The following is a 17,348-nucleotide window of genomic DNA, read 5'->3' as shown; positions in this document are numbered from 1 at the left end:
ATAAATGAGACAAATATACCCAACATGAATCTTTCTAACTGTTCTTTTTAATATATAAAACATTTTATAGACAATATTTCTTTTGTTTCTTTTTCTCATAAGGCCTAGATTATGGTTAATATCTCATGACACCAAAAGTAATACTGCAACAGATATTAAAGCATTTTTTCAGCCACTTATTCTATAAAATATTAATTGCAAGCTTGTGCATGTGCTGTATATATAGGAGATTAGGTAACTGAGTTCCTGCTCAGTTCCAAATCAATAAAAGATAATATGCAGAGCATCAATCATCATTCACCCTTCCTTTAGTGGAAGATTTTTAAAATATATATTTAAGCACTCATGGAGACAACACAAGCTACAGAAGATGTGAATAATACTTACCAAGGAAGGACAGGTTTTTCTCTAGAAGTAAGTCTCTCAGCAGGACTTCATGCTCATGACCAATGGCACTGGGAAGTTTCAGTTAAGGGGGTAACACAGGCAGAATTATACCAGCAGGAAATTGCTAATACCTGGTCTATACTTTGAGACGAAATGAAGCATTGAGGTAGTTTGAGCAGCCATTTTCACCCTTAGTCCACATCTTTGAGGAATGACATTGCTACACACATCCCCTCATTTAAAAAATTTGATTGAATTTTTCTACAATTTTTTAAAACTTTTTTTTCTTTTTTTTTTTTAATAGAGACAGGGTCTTGCTCTGTTGCTCAGGTTGGAGTGCAGTGGCACAATCATAGCTCACTATAACCTTGAACTCCTGGGCTCAAGCGATTCTGCCACCTCAGCCTCCCGAGTAGCAGGGACTACAGGGGGGTACCACCCACCATGCCTGGGTAATTTTTTTTTTTTTAGAGATGGAATCACACTATGTTGCTCAGGCTGGTCTCAAACTCCTAGGCTCAAGTGATTCTCCCACCTCGGCCTCCCAAAGTGCTGGGATTACAGGCATGAGCCACTGTGTCCAGCTTTTTCTATAATTTTTCCATATATTTTGGCAAACAAAGATTTGTAAATGGATGTGTACTTTGTCTTTTGAAAAGAAGGAGGGATATTTTAAATGTACTTTAATCTGTGTTAAAAATCTTTCACTTCAGCTGGGCAAGGTGGCTTGTGGCCTATAACCCTAGCCACCTTGGAGGCCGAGGTGGAAGGATCACTTGAGGCCAGTTGGGTAAGGCTCCTAAAAAAAGAATTCTAAAAACAAATTTTTAAATTAAAATCCCTCAACTCAATTTAGCATACATTTATTAAGCACTTAACAGGTACCGTAAAGAATACTAGGCAGCCTTTGCCCTAGAAGAATTCCTAGTCTTAGAGAGTTCTGTAAATCCTGTGTGAATTCACATTTGTCATCAGGCCAACATTTAGAAACTTCTTTGTTGCACTTCCAGTCGACTGTTGTTGAACTTTTGCGACTTGCAAGTCAAACAAGTGACTTGTTAAGAATATATGTAATCTGCAGGAAAGACATCTTAGTAAAGAGTTGCGGATTAGGGGGTGGGTACAGAGGCTATTTCAAGAGTCTTTTTCTTGTGTGTGTATGTATATGCATCTAAATAGATACACATATGAATGTATATTTTTTCAGTGCTTACTATGTGGTAGACACTGTGTTAAGTGCTTTTAGTATGTTATTTTATCCTCATAATTATAATAATTATTTTATAGATGAGGAAACCAAGGGTCAGAAGGTGCGTGCACAGGGCATACCGTTAATGAGTGGCAAAGAAGATAACAACAAGATCTCTGCCAAGTCTATGTTTATGACCTCCATATAGCTTCTCAAAAGTATTAAAATTAGGTAATAATAATTGATAATAGCTAATATTTCTTAAATATCATATATGAAGTCTTTGTGCTAAATACTTTGGGATACCATCTTACAATAGCCACACAAATAGATACTAATATTAGTCCCTCTTTTTTCTTTTTTTTTTTTTTGAGATGGACTCTTGGTCTTGCCCAGGCTGGAGGGCAGTGGCATATCTCGACTTACTGCAACCTCTGCCTCCTGGGTTCACGCAGTTCTTCGGCCTCAGCCTCCCGCGTAGCTGGAATTACAGGTGCCTGCCACCATACCTGGCTAATTTTTGTGTTTTCAGTAGAGAAGGAGTTTCACCATGTAGGCCAGGATGGTCTCAAACTCCTAACTTCAAGTGATCTGCCCATCTCAGCCTTCCAAAGTGCTGAGATCACAGGTGTGAGTCACCGCACACAGCCTATTAGTCACATTTTTACAATTAAGGAAAGTAAGGTTCAGGGAGGCTGGGGAATTTGCTGAAGGTCCATGGCTGGTAAATAATGAAATCAGGAGTGGAACATGGAAGTGCTGTGTATTTTCCAAACAGATGAGATTGCCCAAAGTCTGAAAAGGAGTGTAATCCTAGTCTAGTATTTCAATTGACTCAAAAGCATTTGCATTTGGTAATAATTATGTGAATCATTACCTTCATTGTCCTTTTCACTGGTATCATCAACCTGGTCACATCACTCCTTGGCTTACCAGAGAAGCTGATTCTGATCGAGTTCAACTTAAATAAAACTTCTATGTTGTTTGTAAAAAAAATAAAAAACAAACAAACAAAAAAAACAAAAAAAACCCCTAGAGAATTATCTTGCATTTTACCAAAATATACAAGTGAATACTATTTAAATCTTAGAATCCAAGAGATGTGGCCATTTATGTTCCAGCAAAACATGCCCTAAATCATCATTATTGCCTTTTCCTCCAGTTGTCCCCTGCCCTCCAAGGCACATGGCTCTGCTTTTGCAATTTCTAAAGAGAAACAAAATAAAGGAACACATTTTTAAACCACAAAATTTCACAAATTTTCAGAGTCCATTGAAAACATTTGATGAATAACTCTCAATGGTCTCTCATTGCTAGGGACATCCCACATTTTGGAACTAAATTATTTACTTCTCTCCACATAAATGTGCTCTCATTTTTATTGTTGTAAATTATTTACATCTAAAATGTTGAATCATGAAACTGAGGTTTCTGATGGTACAGAAATGAAACCCACAGCATTTGAAACTTCCTGCATCATTATCTTTCCTTGCTTCACAGTTCATGCTTTTGTCTAATAGCTGTGTCCTGGAGTCACACTTTGGAAAGTTGAGGTGGCTGATTTCTCACATTTTTCCCTTGGTGAGTATAAACTGTGGTGGGAAAGGTGTAGGTGGATATGGCTGCATAGGAAAAAATACAGTAGATACCAAAAAAAAAAAAAAGAAAAAGCACAATGATGATGTATATACTCTTTGCTAACTGTGCTTTCTGTGATGTCTTACTAGTAAATGACCAATTTATTTTATTCTACTTATACAAATATAACATTTTCATAATGCACTAAGAAGGTTTAGCACCTATCTTATTTACCGAATGTGTGCTTTCTTTCTCACAACATGATGTAATTTACTGAGAGTAAGCAATGTAAATATTACCAAATTATCAGAAAAACAAACAGCACATTTACTCACATGGAAAAACAATAATTTTTATTCAGTGAGAAATAAAATAATTATTGCTGATCAGTCTAGGAAACATCTATGCAAGTGTATTGATACATTATATGAAACTGCTACTACTTCAATGCAAAGACAAAATCAGTTTCTCTGTAAACTTTCCAGCCTGTTTTATTTTGCATGATAAAAGCAATCACCAATTTGAAATTTTGGAAAGATATGTTTCTTAATTATGCTTTGCTCGATATAAACATATATAAAATGCAAAGTCTAGAAAATAAAACTTATAAAATCTGTAGTTTTACTGGCAACAGACATAATGAAACTGCAAAAATTATAACCTAGTCAGTGAATGTAATTTATAGACATATGTCATTATCTTCATCAATTGAAATCATGTACTACATTAAATTCTACTGGCAGTAACACAGCCAAAAAAGGAAAGTGAATGATGGCAAAAATGTAAGGAAAATACTCCAAACAGAATTTATAATGCTCTATAAGCAAAAACACTTAGACTTTGTCTATAATAATACCTATTATTGATGTATGGCAGTGACCATGGGCAAAACTTGTAAATAACCTCACAAGCCATTTTCTTCGCCAGCAATACAGCAATCTAGTTTCCCGTAAGCATCCCAACTATTACTGAAAAATAGCCTCCTGGCATTTACAAAGCAGTTGACTTCATACTTTAGTCCATGCATACATAATTAGATAGTTATATTTAAAATCAATATGCAATCCTTCAAAAGACATTATGCTTTTAAAACCTTAACTTTAAATTGATTTTTAACTATTTTATGTGCTTTAAAATTAACATGTAATTCAACCCCAGATACTCTGAGATGGTGTTAGTTGTTATATGAATGTGCTAAACTTCACCAGTGTAGCAACACGAGATTGGTACTCCTACAATTTCTAACACTATCATTAATTTTATACTGAATATAGAAGTACAGTTTCACCTTGGTTTAATAAAAAGGTGAGCTTGGGATAATGCTGTGTTTTTACTAACTTAAGCTAGACCGGAGAAACAGACTTGGAAGATAAATACATAAAGGGCTATATCTTCAATACTGAATATTCTTGTAAAAGGGCTCTGTTAAAAGGCTATTTATCAAAGATTACTTATAAAGGCATGATTTTCTTATTAAAAATGCTACTGATTCTAAGCCTTTGTGAAAGAAGGTGGGATATAAACACATACATGTACACAATTTGACTAGCAGGAGTTTCCAATTACTGAGTCACAATTCATCACAGTGCCATCCATGCTAACAAAATCCATACCCGGAGGGACATGTTTATATTATTAAGAGGGGTGAAATTCATGGACTCAGATAGAAATTATTCTCATAAAAATTACTTATTATTTACCATTTAAGCAGTAAATTATTATAAAAGTAAATCTGATAAAGGATTATCAAAAACCTTACTGTTGCCACAGTACTACTAAATTTATTGATTAATAATGTCCTACTATATGTAGTTACTGTCTGCCCAATCTTGTTTTAAAAAGTGAACATTAACTCTTTAGTAATCTCAATGTCTTTAATGAAAAGTGACTAGACTTCTGTTTTCACAACCTTAAATTTATTCCAGGAGGAAAAATTAACTTGATTTCTCTAAAAATGTTTATTAGGAATCCAAATGCCAGCTCAGATTGTAATCAGCATTTAAGCAATAAGAGTCTGTTGCCTTTAAAATGTGGTGTCTCTGGAAGCATTTTAATCACAACCTCCTTTAACTCCAGGCTCTAAATTTATTCTAGTAAATTCAACAAAATTTGGCTCATTTTAAATGGAAATTTGTTATATTTTTAAAAAAATATTTCCTGGGATGGGTGGATACATTCCAAGACATTATGTTACCTGCCTAATGACTCTGTACCTTTAAACTCATTGAAAACCAAGCAGTTTGAAATAAGCATGTGAATGTGTAACTGCTGAACTGACATCTTCCTGTGGTCTATCTGATATTTCTTAAGCTGTAGAAAAGAATGGTCTGTAGTGACCCTCCAGTTGATTGAATGTAAAATAGAAGAGTATGAAACGTGTTTTGTGAAGCAGAACTTTATGTCAGGTTAAAGCTAGACACATCTCCACTGAGTCTAAGCTCGTCAATTGCGCACCTAAAATTTTATGGGAAAGGATACTGCTTGATGCAGTCCACCAGTGGTCCATAACAGCAGTCGTTCACAATGCACTGCAGACAAATAAGAAAAGGGGTCTGGGGTGGGGCAACTACAAAAACTATCACAGTAAACAGTATCCTAAAAGCAGTAATTACTTTTCTCCCCCCACCACCCCCCAAAAAGGAAAGCTATCAAAAGGCAGTTCAGATTTAATCACAGAAAACAAAAATTGCATGCTTTTTATTCACTATAAAAGCAAGCTATTAAAAAGTGAAATGCTCTTCTTGCAAATATTGCATTGCCATTTATGGTGCACCCTGACCTCAGTGATAGTTTATGATGACAGTAATTAAATGAGGTTTAAAATCCTTTACTCGGCTAGGCAGATAACAGCATTGCCACTGAAAATAGACAGCTGTGATTAATACCTGATAGACCTGATTTGCTAGAACTCCATCTGGAATCTGAGAAGGGTCCCGTAGCATACTATTTATAACAGACTTGGAGGCTGTAGAAGAAAAGAGATGAACTGTTAGCAGATAGTCAACATACTTTTAATGCAACATGAGAAGTGACATATACCTACATATACACAAACCATGAAAACAAAAATATGACTGGCACTAATCATTTTTTCCTTTTTCTATAATCTAACAGAAGCTTTTAATTAGACCATTTTGCCAAGTTTATAAGCCACATTGCCAGATTTGATGATGACCTAATTTTTCCAAGGTAAATTAACAAGTACAGACCTAAAGCATATGTCTCTTTTGTAGATGAATAAGCTTCGGAAAAGCCCATTTGGGGTAAAAAAAAAAAAAAAAAAAAAAAAAAAAAAAAACAAATCAGAAAAGAAAATATTTACCTTTTGCAGGTAGGTATTTTATAACCAAGCATATGTATATGAAGAGTTTAATGAAGACAGGTCAGATTTGAAGTCTTTGAATCTGACCTGTCTTCACTAAACTCTTCATATACGTATGCTTCGATTATATCATTAAAATGACTTTCAGTCATGAAAGAATCTTCTAATTCTAAACCTTTCCAAAATAATTCTCATCAACTGCCATAAAATTCTATCTACATTCCACAAGTGAGGAAAGTAGGTAAAATTGACTGAATTGAGAGAATCTTAAATAAGGAAAAATCTACACAGAGAGACACACACACACACACACGTTTTCCACCCAAAATATGCCTCAACTTGCAAATTAAGTTGAACCCCAAGAGAACTGCTATAGAAGAGGGACCACTAAGGCAGGCATCTGACGAAGGTGCTATAGCAAGTGACATCCTCTGAAAAGCAAGGTAGAAGATTCTGACCTCATTGCTCACTAGGCATGGGGCAGCCACAGTAGCCAGAATTCCTTTTAATGCACGGGAGAAAGGCAGGCCTCTAGGCTGAAGCTAAGTCAGGTGTTGCCTAGGAATAGATTATTTCAAGGCCTCCAGTGGAGTTATTCACCACAATTTAGCAAAATGGCTTACAGTCTGATCCACACAAGCACAAATTAAAATGCATACTGAATAATTATCTAATTAATAAAATAAATATAGACCACAGATCTACATCATTCAAGTTCTGACATAATTTGGGGTCTAACTTGCTTTCTTTTAAGATTATGTTCTTTATCAAGCTCTATACTATAAGAACACTGATACATAAAACAAATGTTAGTGGCTGGGCATGGTGGCTCACGTCTGTAATCCCAGCACTTTGGGAGGCTGAGGCGGGCAGATCACGAGGTCAGGAGATCGAGACCAACCTGGCTAACATGGTGAAACCCCGTCTCTACTAAAAATACAAAAAATTAGCTGGGCGTGGTGGTGGGTGCCTGTAGTCCCAGCTACTTGGGAGGCTGAGGCAGGAGAATGGTGTGAACCTGGGAGGCGGAGCTTGCAGTGAGCCGAGATGGTGCCACTGCACTCCAGCCTAGGCGACACAGCGAGACTCTTATCTCAAAAAAAAAAAGAATAAATGTTAGTAAATACTGTGGAAATATATAGGGAAATTACATCTTATTCACTTAAGAATAGTATTTGGTCTGCAAAGAAAGAATGGAGTACAATTATTTTAATTACTGCCCACTCTTAGTCATATAACTGCATGCTTATAGAAACGCTTATGTGCTTAGCCATTTGTGAACATGTGTTTGCACTGCAGGTGAAAAGGTCATATTGAATTTCCAAAAGAGAATCACCCAGCTATCCTATCCAACCTTATCTCTACAACTGGCTCTGCAACCTTGGCAAGTTACATAGCTTCCCAAGTTTAATGCCCATTGCTATCTGTAGAAAGTGAAAATATTGTTTAAGCTGACTACCTAAATAAAGTGTTCTCGTGTGGTCTCTAGAGAAAACAGCTAAAGCAGTATTTTGCTAAGTTGAAGTAAGAATCAAATCAGACTTAGGCATTTACTTCATATAAATCATAGGGTTGGACTCAATTATTTCTGAAAGCAATTACCATTGATAAGGGGTACAAATACTGGGAATAGGAAACAATGAATCATCCTCTTATAAAAGAAAAGATTATAGCAGCAATGGTATTAAAAAAATAATGTGCCTGGTAAACTCAGTATTCCCAACCTAATTCTAAGGCCTGGCCAGTCACAGGGGACTAAAGCAGTTGTCCATACCTTTCATCACCTTCTCAAGGGAACTCTCTCTGGCCTGCCACTCGAGTCACCCATGGTAATGGCAGACACATTCTTTTATGTTGCCCATAATGCCAGCAGAGGCTCAAGGAAATAGCAGCACCTTCTCTGTATGGACCCAGTCATGGTAGATTCCAACTCTCACACCCATGTGAAGAAGAGATCACTAATATATAAGTGGCCATGACTAAAAATGCTATCCTATAAAAATTACAGACCTCATACCAAACTATACACAAACTCATTGCTAAAATCATAAAACAAAGGCTGGTTTTTTTCTTAAAAAAGAAAAGGGACAAAACCCTGGGACATAAGAAAAGCAGGTCATTTATTTTCAGCCAAAAAAGGGAAATATCAAAAGAAAAAAGAAACTGATGACATAATTTTCCTCACAATATAAATTTTAGAACAGTAGTATGCTTATCAGGATTAAGAATCATAGGCAATAAACTTTTTTAAAAAGTCTGAATATGTTGAATAAACACTATTCAAATGAAAGGAAACTTGCCAGAGGAAGTCAGTTGTTTTAAATGGAATAATAGTAAAAAGTATATATTGAGTCTACATTCATTTTAACCTCAACAAAATGTCTTTTCTCTTCTTGCAACCCACCATTTTTTAGAGCAAGAAACTTCTAGGAAGTCACTGCCTGTACTGAGGACCCAGGATGTATCCGCCAAGCACACACAGCTCTAACACTAAGGCTTCATGAAAGTGTGTTGGTGTCTCAAATCAAGCCAAATCAACCTACTTTTACACACATATTCTAAAGCTTAGGAACTGCCATCTCAAAGAAATGAATAATAACATCAACCAGATCAGTAAATGTGATTGGACAACCTTGTCATGGCCCAGGCTAAGAGGCCTCAAGAAAGCCTGTGTCTTTTATGGAAGCTGTTCCTAGACCACCTCTAGCCAATTTGCATCTGGCTTTTTTGACCACACTTGGACAGGATTCCTATTCTCCTCAACCTTTGGTAGAGGCATTCATTCGGTTGATTTCACACTTTGCCCCTGCCACTGCAGGATTACAACGAACAGGATTACAATTTTCTACAAAGTATGTACAAAGCAGGAATGTATGAGTCAGTGGCGCTAGATTCACAAGAATAGGAGAAACCGGGTACCTGTTAAAGCATGCTACAGCAGACAGGGAATAGGCAATGCCTGGACTAAGGCACAATGCCTAAGATTATGAACTTTTCATTGTGAAGTATTTTTAGCATAAAGAACTAATATAATAAACATCTGTGCACTCACCACCCTGACCTAACTTCTAAATCTGCAATAAATTTGCTCTAGATAGTCTCATGTTAATTTGTATAAGCTCTTATTTTAAAATTTCCCAGTCTTGCCAGAGGTTGGTTTTACTAACATTTTCATGAGACACAATGTTGGCTCTGTCGATCCTCTTTACTGTAGCATTTCTGCTAATTTCATTTAATTTATCCTTTATCATCATTATTTCCTCGCTCCCACTTTGAGTTTGCCACATTACTCTTTCACTATTTTTATAAAATTCATTTTCAATTTTTTATTTTAAAATACACTTTTCAAGGCTATAATTTTTCCTTTAAATTTTGCTTTGGCTACATGCCACGATTTTGTTGTCATTCATTTATAAATAGTTTATAGTTTCCATTATTTCATCTTTGACCCATAAGTTATTTAAAAACATGGATTTCTGCTGTTTCTAATTTGTGATGTTTATATTAATATGGTTTGTTTTACTTTCTTTGTGTTTTTATATGTGATCAATTTTTGTTAATGTTTTATACATCTTCAAAAAAACTGAAGTTCCTACTTTTCAGCTACAAGGTTCAGATATGTCTAGTAGGTTAATATTTTAATTGTATTACCCAAATATTCTGTATCCTTGTTATTTTTTTTTCAACTACATATGAAATAATCATCTACTACTACTGTGGAGTTGTCAGTTTCTCCTTATAATTCTGCCAATGCTTGCTTTCTATATTTGGAGACTATATTCTTGGGTGACTGCACTCTCAATTGTTACACATAGACTTCTTCGTAAGTATTTCTTTTGGCAAAGTCATGACTTTCTTTAAGTCTAATAAAGGTTTTCTCTTAAATTCAGTGTTACCTAGTGGTAACACTCCTGCAACACTTTTCTTTTGGATAGGATCTGCCTCACATATCTGGTGTTCCATTTCTTTTTACTGTTGTTATTAGTTTTTTATTTTCTAATATTAATTTTTACTGTACTGATTTCGCCATTTCTTTACTTTGAACTTTATTGTGTCATTATGTCTTGGGAGTGATTCATAAATAGTATTTTGTTGGATTTTCTAAAATCAAATTTGAAAATCTATGCTTTTTTAAAAATGTGAATTTAACCAATTTACATTCATTACAACTGATACATTCAGGCTTATTTTTACTCTCTTATTTTCTGTGTTCTGCTAATCATTCTCTTTCCTTCTCCTCTTTTTTCCTTACCTTCTAGTTAATTAAGTTTTCTTTATTCTTCTTTTACCCTTTATTCCCTTGGAAATAATACATTCTACTCCCTCTCTCCCTCCCTCCCTCCCATCCCTTTATTCTCTTGGAAATAATACATTCTACATTGATTTCTCCCTCCCTTCCTTTCCTCCCCTTCCTCCCTTCCCTCCCTCCCTCCCTCCATCCCTCACTCCATCCCTCCATCCCTGTCCCTCCGTCCCTCCCTTCTCTCTTTCTTTTTTGTATTTTTTTTTAGTAGAGACTGGGTTTCACCATGTTGCCAGGCTGGTCTCAAACTCCTGGGCTCAAGTGATTCACCCGCCTTGGCCTCCCCAAGTGCTGAGATTACAAGCATGAGCTACCGTGTCTGGCCTCTACAATGATTTCTTTAGTAGTTCTCTCAAAGAATGTTTAAACTGAAACAATACCTAATCTTTATCAGTAACAACTTTGCTGTTTTACATATAAATAACTTGAAACACATTCACTCCAATCAGGAAGCCTCCCTCTAATACATCACTCAGCTAATGTGCTTCTCAATGACTGTTACTTCAAAGTCTATCTGCTTATTTTTACACAATTCTATCAGCCTCCATGTTATTGTGTCTGTTATTTTTGCTCAACAATCTTGTTTGTAATACAATTTCCCAATTAGTCTCTATGATGTTAAATTTTATGTGTCAACTTGACTGGGCAATGGGGTACCCAGATATTTGGTCAAACATTATTCTTTTCTTCTTCTTCTTTTTTTTTTTTTTTTGGCAGAGTCTTGCTCTGTTGCCCAAGATGGAGTGCAGTGGTGTAACCTCAACTTACTGCAGCCTCAACCTTCCAGGCTCAGTATATCCTCCCACCTCAGTCTCCCTGGTAGCTGGGACTACAAGTACATGCCACCATACCCAGCTAATTTTTGTTGTTGTTTTTGTTTTTTTTTTTTTTTTTTTTTTGGAGAGACAGGGTTTCTCATGAGGTCTTGAACTCTTGGGCTCAAGCAATCCACCTGCCTCGGCCTCCCAAAGTGCTGAAATTACAGGTATGTGCAGCCTTGCCCGGCCCAAACATCATTTTGGGTGCATCTGTGAGGGTGTTTCTGGATGACATTAAAATTTGAATGTAAACTGGGTAAAACAAATTGCCCTCCCTAATGTGGGTGGGCCTCATGCAAACCACTGAAGGACTGACTAGAACAAAAAGGCTGGGTAAGACAGAATTCTTTCTGCCTTTGAGCTGAAACATTAATTTGTTTCCTGACTGTGAACTCTAACTGAAACCGTGGCTCTTCCTGGGTCTCAAGCCTGCTGGCTTCCAGACTGGAACTATAACCAATGGCACTTCTAATTCTCAGGCCTTTAGCCTGGGACTGGGACTACACTATCAGCTCTCCTGAGTCTCCAGCTTGCCAACTCTAACTCTTGAGGCTTATTAGACTCTATAATTGTATAAATCACACACGCACGCACACCCCTCCTATTGGTTCTGTTTCTCTGGAGAACTCTAAGAGTTGATTTCCATTTTTTTAAACACTCAACGTTTATTTAAATTTATCAACACGTTTGCCATATTTCCTTTTTCAGCATTGCTTCTTGAATCCCATTCTCTGCTTTTGGGTTCAATATCCTTGCATCTCATTTATTAGTTTTTTCATCTGAAATCCCTAAGCAGTAAAAATGTTTTAGTTTTGCCTTACGTGAAAATATCTGTACTTAGTTCTCACTCTTGAATAATAAGAAAACATAGTATACAATTATAGGCTAAGGGTCATTTTAATGCAACTCTGGAGATTCTACTGTCTCTTGGGATCTACTGTTACTTAAAAGAACTCTAATGTCAGTCTAAAACTAATCCCTATATATATAATTTGTCTTTTTATCTCTGATTACTTTTAATATTTTATTTGACATTCAATGGTTTCATCACTGCGTGCCTAGATGTGGCTATTTATATTTAGTCTGCTTAAAATTAGTCGTTTCATGAAGCTAAGAATATATGCCTTTAACCAATTTGAAAAATTCTGAGTCATTATAGCTTTGTCCTCTATTCTCTCCTCTGAAACTCATATTAGACATTTGTTAGAAGATCTTATTCTGTCCTCTATGTCTCCTACTCTCATAAAGTGTTTGTATTTCCCCTCTCTTCATCCTTGTATCATATTCAGGATGCTTTCCTTAGAGTTACCCTAGAATTCACTAAATGTTCTTGTAATCTAATTATTCTAATTTTCTCCTAATCTTTTTGTCTAATACATCACTCAGCTAATGAGCTTCTCAATGACTATTATTTCATTTCTACATCTTATTTCTTAAAAATCTGCTTTCTTACAAAATTCTATACTTTTATTTATTCGGTTATTTTTATTTACTCAGTTTATATATATGCAAATATATAAAATGTTTAGATTTTATACTTTATATACTTTGTCTTATAGTTTACAGTGTCATTTCCTTATCTCCAGTTCATGGTATTCTATTTTTCTTTCTTTCTCTGTCCGCTTCTCCATGGTAACTGGTTTCCTCTATTGGCTTGTAAATTTTTACTAAGAGCCTATTTTCAGCAAAAATTGTTTGACCTGCACTGTAGAATTAAGCAAGACAATGCAGTTTCATGTTTAGTTTCGCAAAGACCAGTTTTATTGTTAATTTCTTTGCTTGGCCTTTCTGCAGTAAACAAGAGCATAAATTTGGACCCAAACCCACAAATAGTGCTGACTTATTTCTAATTTCTATTTCTTCTCTCAATACTCCACAACCCAAGGCCATATCCATTAAGCAAGCTTCCTTGCCATTTTCTCCAAGAAAGCAGAGTTTTTCTAGTCCTTTTTGTATGGTTTGAGCTATACATGGAAGCTCAATTACAGCTCTTAGTTGCGTATCTGTCCCTCTGGGGAGTTCAAAACCCAAGCCCAGCCCCTCGTGTCTGTATCTGAAGTTAGCAATTTCTGTAGATCATTCTGAATACAGGTTCTTTCTCCATTTCTGATACCCAATTTTACTTTTGTTTATACTTGGTCACATATCTTTTAAAGTTTTTAAAATTTTATCTATCATTTCTATCTTTTTCATGGAAATAGGGGCCCATCAACAAAAGCTCACTCTGCCATGTTGTTGAAATTTTTGAAGGCCCTTTAGTAATAAGTTCAGGGGAATACTTATTTACTTTTTTGTTTGTTAACTTTTTTTGGAGCCAGAGTTATAAAACTATATTTAAAAAGATCCTTCTAAGAAGTTGGACTCCCAAACAATAGAGAGAAGGGCAGGTGACAGGCATACGGAGAGGATGGGGAGTGGAATCACCTAAACTACTGCTAAGGACCTCCCTACTGTTATGGCATCTGGGAGGCCAGGGGAAAGGGAGAATGGTCATCAGTGGCTACAAAATACATTATTATCCTGATTCCTCCAACAGCTGCCATGATGTTTCAGACCAAAGCACTATGCTAATCATCAAGTCTGGGAAAGAAGACAACTTGTATCTGTGGATGTGAGAATCAGTTCTATTAGATTTTCAAATATAACCCTCCGTTTTTGGGGAAGAGTGCTTTAAACAATTTCCCAATGTGCTCATTATTTCGCAATTTGGCCTTGGCTCAGTGGAGACAACTTGCTCTTCCTGTGGTCTCCACTGGGGTGCATCACCTGGGTGCTGAAGGATTCACTTTGGTGGCGGCTCACTTGCATGTCTGCCATGTGGGTGAGGGGCCCTGGCTTCCTGACACAAGACTTACAGAAGTAAGACTTCTCTAAGGTCTGTTTGGGCTTCTCCTTGAAAAGGTTGGTGGGTTCCAAGAGCAAGCATCCCAAGATAATGATGCAGAAGTTTATGGCCTCTTATGATCTAGACTTGAAAGTCATATAACAGGACCACTATTTTTATTTACATCTTCCTCAAAAGAAGAAAAATATGTCTTCCTCAAAAAAGGAAAACTAGGAAAGACATGCAGAATAACACTTTCAAACAGAGAGGCAGTAAGGATAAGTGGTTATGAGCAGACTCTAGAATCAGACAGACTTGGTTCGAGGCCTGGCTCTTCCACCTACTAGTCACGTTATCTTAACAAGTTAATGTTGACACCTCTCGGTATCCTTGTTTGTAAAAGAAAATAACATTGGTGCTTACCTTGCAGGGCTGTTGTGAAGATGAAATAAAATAAACACACTGTTATGTACTTGGGTTATTTGAGATTTGGGATGATGTTATAGCTGACTTCTGTGATGTTTATAAAGTCAGGGCACTGTTCTTTTCAAGTATATACTGCCATAGTCTTGAGATACAGCCAGAAGTCAATCTATTCAACAGGCAAAATTTGCCAATGCCAGACTGATTCTCCCATCTTACATACCCACTCCCCCACCCCAGTCCATACACATATACACACTCTTTTGTGGCACTCAGTGCACAATCCACTACTAAAACTGGACTTCAGAAAGAACTAGGTAGAAGTCCTTTCTACTTCTGTGTATATTAGATGAATGTGTTGTCACTCTTGGAAGATTTGTTATTTAAGTATTGTCTATGAATAACCACATAGTAGAAGAATTTTCCCCCAGCTAAGGGCATTTCAAGCATTAGCAACCAGGCAAGTGAAGACTTTCCCAAGAATAACTAATATCACATCCATTTTTATAGCTCTTGCTTTCCTTAGCATAAAGTCAGAGAAGTAGTCAGCTATTTCTAGAAGAAACTGAGGCCAACAAGCAGGTGAATCATCTGTGCTCTGAAGACCCCGAAAGTCCTGCCTACTGCAAAGAATGCCTTTTGATTAGGCTGCACTTGAACTAAAACAAAAACAAGGCCGTATGTAGTTGGGATCCCTAATCTAAGATCTCAAATAGGTTTAAGCAGGATAGGGGAACTAGTATGGACTGACTGTGTACTGGATGGCAGCAGTCAGAGAGAAGGAAGGATGTGTGAAGGAAGGACAGACATAGGGATAAAGATAAGGAGGAAAATTCACACACAGTCAGAGTTGTGGTGTGAGAGCCTAGTTCTCTCCCCACTTAAAACACACACACACAAAGAGCTTCTGCAATGGAACAGCTGAATGGATATGGAAAGTGCTGCTGGCAATAGTCCCAAGGTACACCCGGAGCTTTGCCTCTTCATGTGGCTGCTCCAGGGGCTGAGCTCCAAGACAGCAAAGCCTAAATACCAATTAGTATTTCTTCTTTTCTTCCAATGCTGGTTTAAGGCCTTTGGATATCACGGTCATTAAGGTTCCAAGCTACACCTCCACAGGGGTTGACCTGCCAGGGTCTTTCCTGCACAATTTCTATATTGCCAGTGGCCTGCAGGAGCCTACTTGCCCTTGCAGTTGGAACTACTCCTCAAGAATTCTAAGCACTAGCCCACTGGCTCTCCTACTGTATAAAAGTGAAATCTAAAGCAGTTTGATCCCATTTGATAATCTGAATAAGAAATATCTTTTAACATTAGGGAATCCAATAGGGACAAATTAAATTCTTCTCTCTAACTAGCACATAAAGATGTAAGAAATAACTTAGACTAGAGCTATCAAATATAAAAGTATTATGTAAGGACAAGAGGAAGGTGTCTCCAAAGCATGAGTGTTCAGACTGATCTGAACCTTGTCTCAGGCAACTTGCAGCCTTATAGCCACTACATGCCATCAACCCTTATCCAACAAACACACATTCAACAAACATTGATGAGGCACCTGGTTAATGTCGTGAATATACTTAATTCTTCTCCACACTCACACACACATCTGCCAAATCTGGAATGTTTTTTTCCTGTCTTTCCTTCGGGCAAAAGCTTGAGGCCCGGTTCAATGTTTACCTTCTCCATTAATGCCTTCTCTTATTTTTTTTCCAGTCCACTTGCCTTCCTCTCCCTCATATTGTGGAATGGAGAGAACTCATATTGTGTATCCATCATTAGGCACTTGATTAAATGTCGCTTTGTCAACAGATGACAAGAGATTGATCAGGATGCTGAAATTTTAAATCGTGCCACATTAAAAAGCTGTCAATATTTTCTTCTTATTGTCTTTAAATATCTGGGGGCTTTCTCATGGAAGAAGATTGAGGCTCGTCATGTGGTCACCCCCAAGAAGACAAGAAAGAAATCTCACAAGTTTATTATTGGTGGTGAGGCTACAAGGTTTCAGATTTCAAGCTCACATTTATGTGGCCCTTATTTAGTCTACACAGATGTTTCTTAATCTTACTTTTTTTTTTTTTTTTTAATTCATTAGGGCCCACCTCAGGAGACTTCTTATTTTTTCTTAAATTGCTCCCCACAAGAAATTTTAATGCCACAGATATGCTGCATATCTGCTTACACAATCTCACCCCCTTTGAGAATGCATGGTTCACATGGAGGATTAAGGAATTGTTTGTGTCAGGGTATTTGGCAAGCTGCTTAAAAGCAGAAATACTTCTTCGTTACCACTCCAAAGCTGCTTTGCACAAAATACCTACTCAACAAATTGCTGAATAAATACATTTATGAACACACTGCCAAAGGAAAGAGAAGACAACTCTTTCTCATAGGATGCGATGGCTCTTTAGCTAAACAGTGAAAACATCTAATGACTCATCTCCCAAAGAGGAGTGCTTATCACTGGTATACATTTGTGAAGCGACCTTACTAGCACACAT

General features: G+C 36.8%; 1 protein-coding gene across 3 annotated transcripts in view; it reads right to left on the bottom strand.

Moving 5' to 3' along the window:
• The window catches only part of CDIN1 (CDAN1 interacting nuclease 1), a 227,003-nt gene that overhangs the window by 112,279 nt on the left and 97,376 nt on the right, over positions 1-17,348 (bottom strand). For all 3 annotated transcript variants that reach the window (XM_008017111.3, XM_008017110.3, XM_038009811.2), the window contains 3 exons: positions 6,040-6,119; positions 5,633-5,682; positions 388-455 (listed from right to left, as the gene is read on the bottom strand). In XM_008017111.3, coding sequence (XP_008015302.1) covers positions 388-455; positions 5,633-5,682; positions 6,040-6,119 — 198 coding nt within the window. The remainder of the gene's footprint in view (positions 1-387; positions 456-5,632; positions 5,683-6,039; positions 6,120-17,348) is intronic.

Source organism: Chlorocebus sabaeus, chromosome 26, assembly GCF_047675955.1.
Source record: "Chlorocebus sabaeus isolate Y175 chromosome 26, mChlSab1.0.hap1, whole genome shotgun sequence".
Lineage (NCBI taxonomy): Eukaryota > Metazoa > Chordata > Mammalia > Primates > Cercopithecidae > Chlorocebus > Chlorocebus sabaeus.
Note: the sequence above shows the minus strand (reverse complement) of the source record. Positions and strands in the feature narration are given on the sequence as shown.